General features: G+C 44.0%; 1 protein-coding gene across 1 annotated transcript; it reads left to right on the top strand.

Moving 5' to 3' along the window:
• The first annotated feature begins 8,257 nt into the window (after positions 1 to 8,257).
• On the top strand, positions 8,258 to 9,712 carry LOC129773779 (uncharacterized). Its single transcript, XM_055777425.1, has one exon. It carries the CDS (start codon positions 8,258 to 8,260, stop codon positions 9,710 to 9,712), a length of 1,455 nt encoding a protein of 484 aa, XP_055633400.1.
• The last annotated feature ends 3,737 nt before the right edge of the window (positions 9,713 to 13,449 follow it).

Genomic DNA, 13,449 nt, shown 5'->3' with positions numbered 1-13,449 from the left:
TGGATTGCACATGGAAGGTAATCCAAGATCCCCACGGTAGTGATCACCTACCAATAATTTTATCGATCGCCAATGAATCAAAATCTAGTGAGTCAGTCGATATTGCGTATGACCTCACGAAGAATATTGACTGGAGAAAATTTGCGGAATTAATATCTGAAGCAATCATTTCGATGCATGAACTTCCTCCCCTTGAAGAGTATAATTTTATATCAAGTTTGATTTACGATAGCGCACTTCAAGCTCAAAAGAAACGTGTACCGGCTACCACTTTCCGACGTCGTCCTCCATCACTTTGGTGGGACAGGGAGTGTTCAAAGGTCTACCTTGAAAAATCATCCGCTTTCAAAAAATTCAGGAAACTGGATTAGTGGAATGGTTTCGAAAGTACCAAGCTCTAGAAGCCAAACTAAAAGGTCTGATTAAAGCAAAAAAGCGTGTATATTGGCGGAAATTCGTCAATGGTTTGTCAAGGGAGACCGCTATGAGTACTCTTTGGAATACGGCTAGGAGAATGCGTGGCTGGAACCATACCAATGAAAGTGAGGAATACTCTGACCGTTGGATTTACAAATTTGCATGGAAGGTTTGTCCCGATTCTGTTCCTGCACAAAGCGTCGTACGCGTTATTCCGCTCCAATGCGATTATGAGAATTTTTCGATGGTAGAATTCTCAATTGCCTTCCTCTCATGTAACAATTCAGCTCCGGGGTCGGACAAGATTAAATTCAACTTGTTGAAGAATCTTCCCGACTTGGCAAAACAGCGTTTGGTGAACTTGTTCAACAAGTTTCTGGAGCTGAATATTGTCCCGCATGATTGGAGACAAGTGAGAGTGATAGCCATACGAAAACCCAACAAGCCGGCTTGCGATCACAACTCGTATAGGCCGATTGCAATGTTATCCTGTATTCGCAAATTGTTAGAGAAAATGATTCTACTTCGTTTGGAAAAACGAACAATTTGCTGTTAAATACGCAGTTTGGCTTCCGCCGAGGTAAAGGGACGAATGATTGTCTCGCGCTGCTATCTTCTGAATTCCAAATCGCATTTGCTCGCAACGAACAAAAGGCTTCCGTTTTCCTCGATATCAAAGGGGCATTTGATTCAGTTTCCATGGAAATTCTCTCAGAGTAGCTTCATATTTAATCGTGGACTTTCACCTATTCTGAATAATTTCCTGTACAATTTACTGTCAGAAAAGCACATGAATTTCTCTCATGGCAACTCAAAATCTTCTCGTTACAGTTTTATGGGCCTACCGCAAGGCTCCTGCCTAAGCCCCCTCTTGTACAGAATTTACGTCAATGATATGGATGATTGTCTAACTAGAGACTGCACGTTGAGACAACTTGCAGACGATGGAGTTATTTCTATCACGGGTACTAATCCCGTCGCTCTGCAAAAGTCGTTGCAAGATACCATGAACAATCTGTTCACGTGGGCCCTCAAGCTGGGTATCGAATTCTCTACGGAGAAGACTGAAATGGTCGTTTTTTCTAGGAAGCACGAACCCGCCCAATTCCAACTTTACCTATCCGGCAAAACGATCCAACACTCTATGTTTTTCAAATACCTGGGTGTATATTTTGATTCTAAATGTACCTGGGGGAGACACATTGCGTATTTGAAACAGAAATGCCAGCAAAGAATCAATTTTCTCCAAACAATTACCGGAACATGGTGGGGTGCCCATCCAGGAGACCTCATTCAGTTGTACAAAACAACGATATTGTCAGTGTTAGAATATGGCAGTTTTTGCTTCCGATCAGCTGCCAGGATTCATATTCTCAAGCTGGAGAGGATACAATATCGTTGCTTGCGTATAGCCATGGGGTGATTGCATTCGACACATACGATGAGTCTCGAAGTTTTGGCAGGAGTACCCCCGCTTACTCTTCGGTTCACAGAATTATCCTACAGATTTCTCATCCGTTGCAAGATCATGAATCCATTGGTGATTGATAACTTCGAAAATCTACTACTGACTCCTCAGTCAAGTTTTATGTCTTTATACCATGAGTACCTTACCCACGACGTGCACCCTTCACCAGGCATCTCCAACCAAGTTTGCTTCCCATACTTTTGCAATTCCTCTGTCATTTTTGATCTGTCCATGCGACAAAAAATCCATGGAATACCAGATCACCTACGCTCCAATGTTATTCCGTTGATATTTTCGGAAAAATATGGGAAAGTTGGATCTGATAAAATGTTTTTACTGACGGTTCATACATAAACGGGTCCACTGGCTTCGGCATCTTCAATGAAAATTCCAGTGCCTCTTTCCAACTCAAAGATCCTTGTTCCGTGTATGTCGCAGAAATGGGTGCGATATACTATGCTCTAGGGATCATTGAAACACTGCCCATCGACCATTATTTTATTTTTTCAGACAGTCTCAGCTCAATCCGCTGAAAGTTGATAAACGCTCATCTTATTTCCTAACAAGAATAAGACATCTATTGAGTGTTTTGGTCGAAAAATTATTCAAGATTACCTTAGCATGGGTTCCCTCTCATTGTTCGATTCCGGGGAATGAGAAAGCGGACTCGCTAGCTAAGGTGGGCGCTTCAGAAGGCACACTTTTTGAAAGGCAAATTGCCTATAATGAATTTTTTCACATTCCTCGTCAGGACACACTCGTTAGTTGGCATTATCATAGTTAGTTGGCATAGTTGGTCGATTATCCCTAAGTGTTCAGTTTAACGCTAGAAAACAATAGCCAATGTTACACCCTGTAGTTAGTAGCCATAAACAAAAACAAGAAACCCCAACTGTCTAAGAAGATTGTCAAAACCACATTTAGATGATTCGGCAAAACATTAGGAAAATTATAAATTTGTTCTCGAATATAATAAGGAATACTATATTGTAAGTTAAATGAATTAAAAATAGAGATGAATTATAAAAATAAATTTATTGCAGCTTTAGCTGATCAATCGGAAAATTCGAGTGTCTGCTTAAAGAATTCGGAAACAAAACTTCGACGAACAAAAACTAAAGAATCTACCATACAAGATGGATTCAGAGCAGAGATCGATTGTTCGACAAACACGAGCTATGACAAAAGCCGCTGCTATGAAGGCAATGTCTAACCCGTCGGATAACAAATCGACTCACGAAAAGGACAATCATGATGATGTTGATCGAGGTGACGAGCATGATTGCGCCGCCTGTGATCGACCAAATAATGCCGAATTCTATATGGTCCAGTGCAAAGATTGCGACCGATGGTACCATTTTTCGTGCGCCAAAGTGACAACCGCATCCGTTCATGCAACGGTATTTTCGTGCGAGCTATGCAATCCACGAATACCGCCACCAGTTTCGTTAACGGGTCAATCCAATAGATCTAGCGCGAGGAAAGCGCAGATTGAACGAGAACTCGAACGGCTCGAGGAGGAGAAAAGGTTGATGGACGAAATGGAAAATGAACAGCTGGCTCAGGAGAAAGCTTTGTTGCAGAAGGCTAAATTGGACAAAATTGAGCGGACCAAGCTGTATATCGCAAAGAAATATGACCTGCGGAGTCAGCAAGAGGAACACGATGGAGGTGCAAGCGTACACAGTCTTCGTTCAAACCGAACAAGCAATCAACGTGTTGGAGATTGGATTCAAACTCAGCGAGAAGCGGCCGACAAAACTGGCCTTGGTATGGTAGGAAACATATCCGAGCTTCCGTCAGCTGTTTCCATTCCTCCACCAATTGCAAATCCGGTCGAAAGACTCGAAGATAACTTCACATCGACTCCGTTAGCAGATAAAGCAAAAACAAAAAATGTTCCTGCACCAGTTGCAATGATACCATCAGTGAATGTGGATATAAGCTCTGATATTAGCAAGACCGTAAACGACGCTAGGAGAGAGAATTTGGAAGGCAATTCGAACGTCGGAGTTGGCAAATCAGATTTAGTGAATTCTTTCATCATACCACCGGTGAATGTGCAACCATTTTTAGCGATGTTAGATGAAGCGAGGGCCGGTCCGTCAACACAGGGCATCATTTCGAAGCATGCCGAAGGAGTCGGAGCTTATGAGTACTGGCGGCAGCAAAGGACGAAGCGAGAGTTAGCGATAGTTGAGCAAGTACGAGAGTTGGAAAACCAGCGAGCGAAGGCATTGCTCGATCAGCAACGTAAAGAAGAGGAGTTGGAGTGCATGCGGCAGATGCAAGTTTCGTTTGAACAGAAGCGGCAGCAAGAGTTGGCGAAACAAGAAGGTGAGCTGAGACGTCTTCGCGCTTTGGAGCAGGACTTCAGGGAACAACTTCGGCTACAGGGCGAGCCAAAAACATCTGGTCATCTGATTCCACAGGAAGCGGCTGCGTTTGGTGAGATATCCTCACTGGACCAGAGGATTAACAAGGTTGGAGGTGAAACAGGAGAACGCAGAGTGCCGACACGTTCTGAAGAAGGTATTATAGATTCCCATAAGGAATGGTACATTTCGGAAATGGAAATGCTAAGGCAGTCACGTAGGGAAAATTCTAATTTGCAACCAGTGAGTGAACAAATTCAAAATATTATCCCACTTCCTGAAATAAATTGTAGCCCCTCTTACTCTTATCGACAACCCATTGAAACTACTGTTCAAACCCCAGTTGGTGGACGTACTGATTGTACAATGCCAATATATCTAGCACCCCATTCCCCCCATATGCTTCAAAGTAATGTTCCAAATGCATCTCAAGGTCAGTTGTGTCCACCCGCCCCGTCCGTTCTATCAAATAAAGCAAGGAGCCACAGTGCCCAACTAATGATAACTGGGCCAACACCACAGCAGATAGCTGCCAGGCAGGTAGTTTCTAAGGAATTGCCAGTTTTTTCGGGCGATCCACTCGATTGGCCGTTGTTTATTAGCAGTTGCCGACATTCAACTGAAACTTGTGGCTACTCTGATTCGGAAAACTTGTTAAGACTTCAGAGATGCCTCAAAGGAAGTGCCAAGGAAGCGGTAAGCAGTTTTCTATTACATCCGTCCACTGTCATTCAAGTTATATCCACTCTTCAAACACTGTATGGTCGTCCTGAGCAGATCGTGAAGGTTATGGTCACGAAAGTAAGAGAAACTCCGGCTCCGAAAGCAAATCGAATGGATACGTTGGTGAAATTTGGGTTGACAGTGCAGAATTTAGCCGCTCATTTAAGGGCAGTTGGACAGGAAAGACATCTGTCTAATCCAATTTTGCTGCAGGAGCTGGTGGATAAGTTACCAGATGCAGTAAAATTTAACTGGGCCTTGTATCAACAACAATTACCAGTAGTGGACCTAAGCACATTCAGTGACTATATGGCAAAAGTTGCTTTGGCTACGAGTACAATAGTGTCATGTGACATGGATTCAAAACATGTTCATCGAGATGATCGTAGACCTAAAGAGAAGGGATATGTCAATGCACATGCAGTGGAGACGGCTCAGTTCTCCCGTGAAACGGCAGATGGAAAACAACGGATGCATCCTTCGACCGAAATAATCAAAAAGTCATGTTCTGTTTGCAGCGGTGGCAATCATCAAGCAACCAACTGTGCTACATTTAAAAAAACTGTCTGTTGATGAGAGGTGGAAGATCGTCAAAGATCGCAAGCTGTGTCGACGGTGTCTCATAGCACATACTCGATGGCCTTGTAAAGGAGAAATCTGCGGTGTAGGAGGATGTCAAAAGCGCCATAATCGGCTCCTGCATTATGACCCATCATCAACTGAATCGAAACCTGGTGTATCAGTGAATGCCACAGTCACAATTCATCGTCAGTCAGCAGCATCCACTCTGTTCCGTGTGATTCCTGTAACTTTATATGGTGAGAAAGGACAAATTAACACACATGCGTTTTTAGATGATGGTTCTTCGGTCACGTTGGTAGAACAAGCGATTGTGGATTCGTTGGGTGTGGAAGGAAAGACCGAATCGCTCTGCATTCAATGGACAGGTGGAATAAACAAAACATTCTCGGGTGCTCAGCGTGTGAAAATGAATATCTCGGGAGTTGGTAGTAGCAAACAGTTTGATATTTCTGACGTGTATACAGTAGCGAGCCTTGGTCTACCAGAGCAGACGTTAGATTTCGACGGCATGGTGAATCAATTCAAACATTTGCGAGGATTGCCGATAAAAAGTTTCAAACATGCTGTTCCTGGGATTCTCATTGGTTTGAGTAATACCCACCTGTTAGCTACACTGAAGTTACGCGAGGGTCTTCCTCATGAACCGATTGCCACGAAGACTCGCCTAGGTTGGACGGTATATGGAAGTGTAGTAGGAGCAGAAGCACCGTTTAACCATCGACAAATGCACATTTGTGCTCGAAATAATGATCAAGATCTTCATGAGTATGTGCGCAGCTTCTTTTCTGTAGAAAGCCTCGGCATAACGATAGCCCCAGAAATCGAAGGATTGCAAAATCAAAGAGCAATACGTACAGCGAGTGGGAGATTTGAGACCGGACTTCTATGGAAGCAAGACGAAGTGGAGTTCCCTGACAGTCGACCGATGGCTGAAAAACGTTTACGATGCCTGGAAAAACGATTGAAAAAGGATCCATTTCTGTACGATAAGGTACGACTACATATCGAAGAGTTTCAACAAAAGGGATATGCGCACAAAGCCACCGCAAATGAACTGGCTTCATTCAACCCTAACCGTACATGGTATTTACCCATCGGAATTGTTTTAAATCCCAAAAAACCAGAGAAAGTGAGATTAATTTGGGATGCTGCAGCTAAGGTCAAAGGTGTGGGCTTAAACACAATGCTCCTTAAAGGGCCAGATTTATTGGCGCCATTATTGTCTGTACTGTTCCAATATCGTCAGCGGAAGGTGGCAATATGCTCCGATATCAAGGAGATGTTCCACCAGATTTTAATCAGAGAGGAAGATCGTAGTGCGCAGCTTTTCCTATGGAGAAATAATCCTGAAGACGAATTAGAAACGATGGTTACAGATGTCGCAATTTTCGGAGCTACCTGCTCCCCATCTCAATCCCAATATGTCAAAAATTTGAACGCAGCTGAGTACGAAAATGAATACCCCAAAGCAGTGGAAGCTATAAGAAAGAGACACTACGTAGATGACTATTTAGAAAGCGTGGACACAGCAGATGAAGCTGTTAAAATAGCTTTGGAAGTCAGTTATATACACGCTAAAGCTGGATTCTTGATCCGTAATTGGATTTCTAACGATCGATCGGTATTGAGAAGAATTGGGAAATTGAATCCAACAGCTGTTAAACACTTTGTCCCTGACAAGGAGAACACATTCTCGTCCGAACGTCTCCTTGGAATGGTCTGGTTACCGGATACCGATGTTTTTGCCTTTTCGTTAAACTTTCGTGAGGATGTGCGACGACTGATAATAGGAGAAATTGTGCCCACGAAAAGAGAGATGTTACGAGTGGTCATGAGCATCTACGACCCACTCGGTCTTGTGGCATCATTTGTGATTGAAGGAAAAGTGATCGTTCAGGAAGTTTGGCGAGCCAAAATCGACTGGGATGATAAAATATCGGGAAAGGTGTTTTGTCGCTGGAAGCAATGGCTTGGTGTACTCCATGACCTTGATCGTGTAAAGATACCTCGTTGTTACTTCCCCTCATACCATGTTGGCAGCTTTGACACACTTCAGCTCCACATTTTTGTTGATGCCAGTGAAGAAGCATTCGCAGCAGCAGCATATTTTCGAATTGTCGATCGAGGGCATGTGCGATGTGCTTTAGTTACCTCTAAAACAAAAGTAGCGCCTCTACAACCACTGTCAATCCCGCGACTAGAGCTCATGGCAGCCGTTATCGGAGCTCGCCTGAGAAAAACTATTGAAGAGGGACACACACTTTCTGTTAAACGTACCTATTTCTGGAGTGATTCAACTACTGTGAGATCATGGATAAAATCCGATCTGCGACGGTACAGGCCGTATGTGGCTTTTAGAGTGAACGAAATACTGAGTCTATCAACTGAGCACGAGTGGAGATGGGTTCCGACGCGACAGAATCCCGCAGACGAAGCCACAAAATGGGGTAAAGGCCCAGCTTTCGATAATGATTGCCGATGGTACAGAGGTCCCGACTTTCTATACGACAACGAAGAAGAATGGCCGAAGGATCCTAGTGATACCCATGAAACAGCAGAAGAATTACGTCCTGCTTATGTGTTTGCACATTTCATTCTTAAACCTATTATCGTCTACTAGCGTTTCTCGAAGTGGAAAAGATTGCTGCGATGTGTGGCATATTTGCATCGTTACATAGGAAACTGTCAACGTATGCGGTCCAAGGAACCTCGCCAAACTGGTAGTTTGACAAGAGAAGAACTACAAAAAGCTGAGAGAAGTCTGTGGCGTTCAGTACAAGCTGAAGTGTTTCCGGATGAAGTTGCTACGTTGAAACGCAATTTACAAGTAGAAAAAGAAAAACGAAGACCGTTGGAAAGAGGAAGTCCCATCGCAACAGCGACACCAAGAGTCGACGATTATGGAATTCTTCGAGTGGACGGCCGAATGGAGAACGCAGATTGTATTCCATATGAAGCGAAATATCCTACTATCCTTCCGAAAGAGCATCGTGTTACAAAACTACTACTGGATTGGTACCACCGTAAATATCGCCATGCCAATGAAGCAACCGTGTTGAACGAAGTCAAGCAAAAATTCTACATCCCGAGACTCAGAGTTCAAATTCGTTTGGTTAAAAAGCAGTGTATGTGGTGTCGAGTACATAAAACAGTTCCTGTAGTACCTCAGATGGGACCATTGCCACGTGTTCGATTGACCCCATTTGTCCGCCCATTCACTTTCGTTGGAATCGATTTCTTTGGACCATACCTAATAAAAATAGGAAGAAATGCAGTCAAACGATGGGTATCATTGTTCACATGCCTAACTGTCAGAGCTGTGCACCTTGAAGCCGTTACAAGTCTATCCACCGATTCATGCAAAAAAGCTATACGCCGTTTCATCGCTCGCCGAGGAGCCCCACAAGAGATATTTACCGACAACGGTACCAATTTTGTTGGCGCGAGTAGAGAACTGAAGGAAGAATTGCATAAAATGAATACAGGTGACACCTTTACAGATGGCTATACACAGTGGCGTTTCAACCCACCAGCGGCACCACATATGGGGGGATGCTGGGAAAGAATGGTGCGATCGGTGAAGGAAGCGATGGGTTCACTCCCAACCGAGAGAAAACTTGACGAAGAGTCCTTCGCAACGCTATTGGCTGAAGTAGAACACATGGTGAATTCCCGCCCTTTGACCTTTGTTCCACTGGATACAGAAGATTCAGAATCGCTCAGTCCTAACCACTTTCTTATGCTTAGTTCAAATGGGGTGCAACAGTCGGTAAAGAGTCCAATCGATGAGGGTGCTACAATTCGGGGAAGTTGGAATATGATCCAACATACTTTAGATAAGTTTTGGCAACGATGGATCAAAGAATATCTGCCTACCATCGCAAGAAGAACAAAGTGGTTCAACAACGTGCGAGAGATCAGAGAGGGAGAGCTAGTTCTTTTAGTGGATGAAAGGATCAGGAATCGTTGGATTAGAGGGCGTGTACTACGTACCTTTCCGGGGCGAGATGGGGTTACTCGTCGGGCAGATGTTCTCACCTCAAGTGGTGTTTTGCAACGGCCTATTGTTAAACTTGCCTTGTTAGATGTACTAGGTGACGCCGAAGTCAAGATTCTGGCGACACAGGGGGGAGAATGTTCAGTGTAACGCTAGAAAACAATAGCCAATGTTACACCCTGTAGTTAGTAGCCATAAACAAAAACAAGAAACCCCAACTGTCTAAGAAGATTGTCAAAACCACATTTAGATGATTCGGCAAAACATTAGGAAAATTATAAATTTGTTCTCGAATATAATAAGGAATACTAGATTGTAAGTTAAATGAATTAAAAATAGAGATGAATTATAAAAATAAATTTATTGCAGCTTTAGCTGATCAATCGGAAAATTCGAGTGTCTGCTTAAAGAATTCGGAAACAAAACTTCGACGAACACTAAGGTTACGACGAGTGCTTGGTTTAAGGGATTGAATGTAGGTCGTGATTTCATTATACATTATGCACTACATTGACACGATTATCCCTAAGGTTTCGACGAGTGCTTGGTTTAAGGATTGAATGTAGGTCGTGATTTCATTCGCGTGATATCTCGGCTCATGTCCAATCACTACAACCTAAACGCGCATCTCTATCGCATTGGGCTCGCAGCAAACAATCTTTGTGATTGTGGCGATGGCTACCACAACATCGAGCATGTTGTCTGGTCGTGTATCCGGTTTCATGCTGCTCGCTCTCAGCTCTCTAGAGCACTGAGAGCAAAAGGCAGACAATCGGATATCCCCGTCCGGGATATCTTAGGTAGCCGTGATCCTGATCTTCACCAATGACGAAAAACATAGTGCGGTTCAAGCATCAACAGTTCCCAAAGTACGCTCATGTGCGGTATGCCAATCCCCTGGACATAAACCGGAGGAATGTCCCACTTTCAAAGCGAAGAAATTAGAAGATCGTTGGAAAGTAGTTCAAGAAGCACATTTGTGTAGGAGATGTTTATATCCGCATGGCAAATGGCCGTGTAGAGCTTCGGTATGCGGATCGGATGGTTGCCAAGAACACCGTCACATTCTGGAAGATCGTTAATGAAAACAAGTACAGGTGTAGTAACAGTCCATCAACACCAACATCAGCGAATACTGTTCCGCATCATTCCGATTTCGCTTCATGCCAACGGGAAAACCGTTAATACTTTCGCATTCCTTGATGGAGGCTCAGATTCAACATTGCTAGAGAATTCGATAGCGAAAAAGCTTGGTGTCACCGGACCAGTGTTTCCATTGTGCATGCAGTGGACAAACGGTGTTAAACGTACCGAGGAAAATTCGCAACGTTTACAGTTGGAGATTTCCGGAACTAGCTCTAATAAACGCTTTTTGTTGAATGGAGTGCACACAGTATCCAGTTTAGATTTACCACATCAAACCATCGACTTCAGGAAAATGCAGGCGAAATTCCCTCATCTGAAAGGGCTTCCTGTTTCAAGTTACGAGGATGCGGTACCGGGACTACTAATCGGATTAGATAACACCAGAATGAAGACGCCCCTCAAACTGCGAGAAGGTAAAGGCGACGAACCATTTACAGCAAAGACACGCCTAGGGTGGACGCTCTATGGGAGATCGGGTAATGCGAATGCTGATTTGTTTCATCGAGTGATGCACTTCTGCAATCGTCCGACAAATAATGAACTCCATGAAATGGTAAAGAACTTCTTCACGGTCGAAGGCACGGGTGTCAGTGCAAAGGAATTAGTCGAATCAACTAGCGAAAAACGAGCTCGTGAATTAATGGAAGCCACCACAAAACGTACAAATTCGGGGAGGTTCCAAACAGGCCTTCTTTGGAAGCACGACAAGGTGGAATTTCCTGACAGCAGGGCAATGGCGGAAAAAAGGCTACAATTTCTCGAAAAACGATTGTCGAAAGAATCGAAATTATACGAGAATGTTCGTAAACAAATAGCTGATTACTTAACCAAAGGATACGCGCATAAAGCTACGGAATTATAATTAAAAGAGACCAAGGCAAGTGATGTTTGGTATCTACCCCTTGGTGTAGTGACCAACCCAAAGAAGCCGGAAAAGCTTCGTATTGTGTGGGACGCCGCAGCATCTGTGAAAGGCGTTTCCCTGAACTCGGTCCTTCTGAAAGGTCCGGATCTGCTTCAGTCACTCCCAACCGTATTGTGTAGGTTTCGTCAAAAAGAGGTGGCAATCAACGCTGACATCAAAGAGATATTCCATCAGGTGCTCATCAGGCCGGAAAATCGGCAAGCACTACCATGTTCTGCACAGTTCGTGAAGAATCTCAACGCGAGTGAGCATTCCACCGAGTTTCCAAGGGCCGCAACCGCGGTAATTGAGAACCACTATGTGGACGATTATTTGGACAGCGTCGATACCGTCGATAAAGCGGTGCAGTTGGCTGAGGAGGTCAAAACAATACACGAGCGAGGCGGATTCGAATTGCGATACTGGTTGTCAAACGCCCCGGATGTACTGGAGCGGATCGGTGAGGAATCGTCTGAATCTTCAAAGAACTTCGTAATGGGAAAATGTACCAACTCAGAACGGATTTTGGGTATGATTTGGATACCACAAGAGGACATATTTTCCTTTGCGGTACAATTTCGTAGTGACCTAAAAAAACTGGTGGACGGAAATGGCTACCCTACTAAAACAGAACTGCTCAGTCTGGTAATGAGCATATTTGATCCTCTTGGCCTGGTGGCTAACTTCGTGAACATGGTAAAGTCTTGGTACAAGATGTTTGGAGGTCGGGTATAGAATGGGATGAAACCATACCAGAGGCTATCTATCCAATGTGGAACCGATGGATTTTAGCTTTGCAAGAACTAAGCTGTGTAAGAATAAATCGCTCTTATTTTCTCGGATACGATCCGAAGTCCCTCGAGAGTATAGAGCTGCATGTTAGATGCTAGTATGACCGCTTATGCCGCAGCTGCTTATTTCCGGATAATCGATCGCGAGACTCCGTCCGTTGTACTCTAGTAGCCTTCAAAACCAAGGTTGCATCGCTCAAGCAACTATCAGTGCCTAGGTTAGAGTTGCAAGCTGCTGTCATTGGTACAAGACTGATGAAAACCATCATTGAAAGCCATACAATTCCGATTAGAAGAAAAAATTTCTGGAGCGATTCAAACACCGTTCTAGCTTGGCTTCGTTCTGATCAACACAAATTTCATCAATTCGTGGCTTTCAGGGTCGGGGAAATCCTGGAACAATCCGAAGCATCCGATTGGAGAAAGGTACCAACAAGGTGGAACGTATCAGATGAAGCAACGAAATGGGGTAATGGTCCAGTTGCTTCTGAGACGTGCAGGTGGCAACGAGGACCAGAGTTCATGTACAAAGACGAACGGGATTGGCCAGAACAAGAGAAGAACTGGGTCACTTCCGAGGAGATGCGGATTATTAACCTACATCATCGTACCGGAACTGAGGAAATATTTAAATTTGAACGGTTCTCCAAATGGGAACGCTTGCTGAGGACTGCTGCGTACGTTAGAAGGTTTCGATATAACTGCCAGAAGAAAAAGAATGAATTAACGCTCCCAGACCCTGAGATATTGAACAGAGAAGAACTTCTGGAAGCAGAGTTAACTGTGGTGAGGCTGATCCAACGTGAATCTTTCGCAAACGAATACGCTACACTGGTGTTCAACCAACAAGTTCCGATGGAACAACGGAAGTTAATTGATAAGAACAGCAAACTATACAAACTGTGTCCCTTTCTTGGAGGTGACGGTGTGATACGGAAGGACGGAAGAATCGGTGCCGCACCCTGGTTGTCATATGAAGCAAAGTTTCCGGCGATTTTGCCCAAAAACCATTACGTGACAACACTTATCATCCACAGTTATCATCG

This window comes from Toxorhynchites rutilus, chromosome 3, assembly GCF_029784135.1.
Source record: "Toxorhynchites rutilus septentrionalis strain SRP chromosome 3, ASM2978413v1, whole genome shotgun sequence".
In the NCBI taxonomy this organism is placed as follows: Eukaryota; Metazoa; Arthropoda; class Insecta; order Diptera; family Culicidae; genus Toxorhynchites; species Toxorhynchites rutilus.
The sequence above is the reverse complement of the archived record's forward strand: the minus strand, read 5'-3'. Positions and strand labels throughout refer to the sequence as shown.

What these genes read in the sequence shown, in the direction of transcription:
- LOC129773779 (XM_055777425.1), top strand. Translation starts at nt 8,258, where the DNA reads ATGCGGTCCAAGGAACCTCGCCAAACTGGTAGTTTGACAAGAGAAGAA.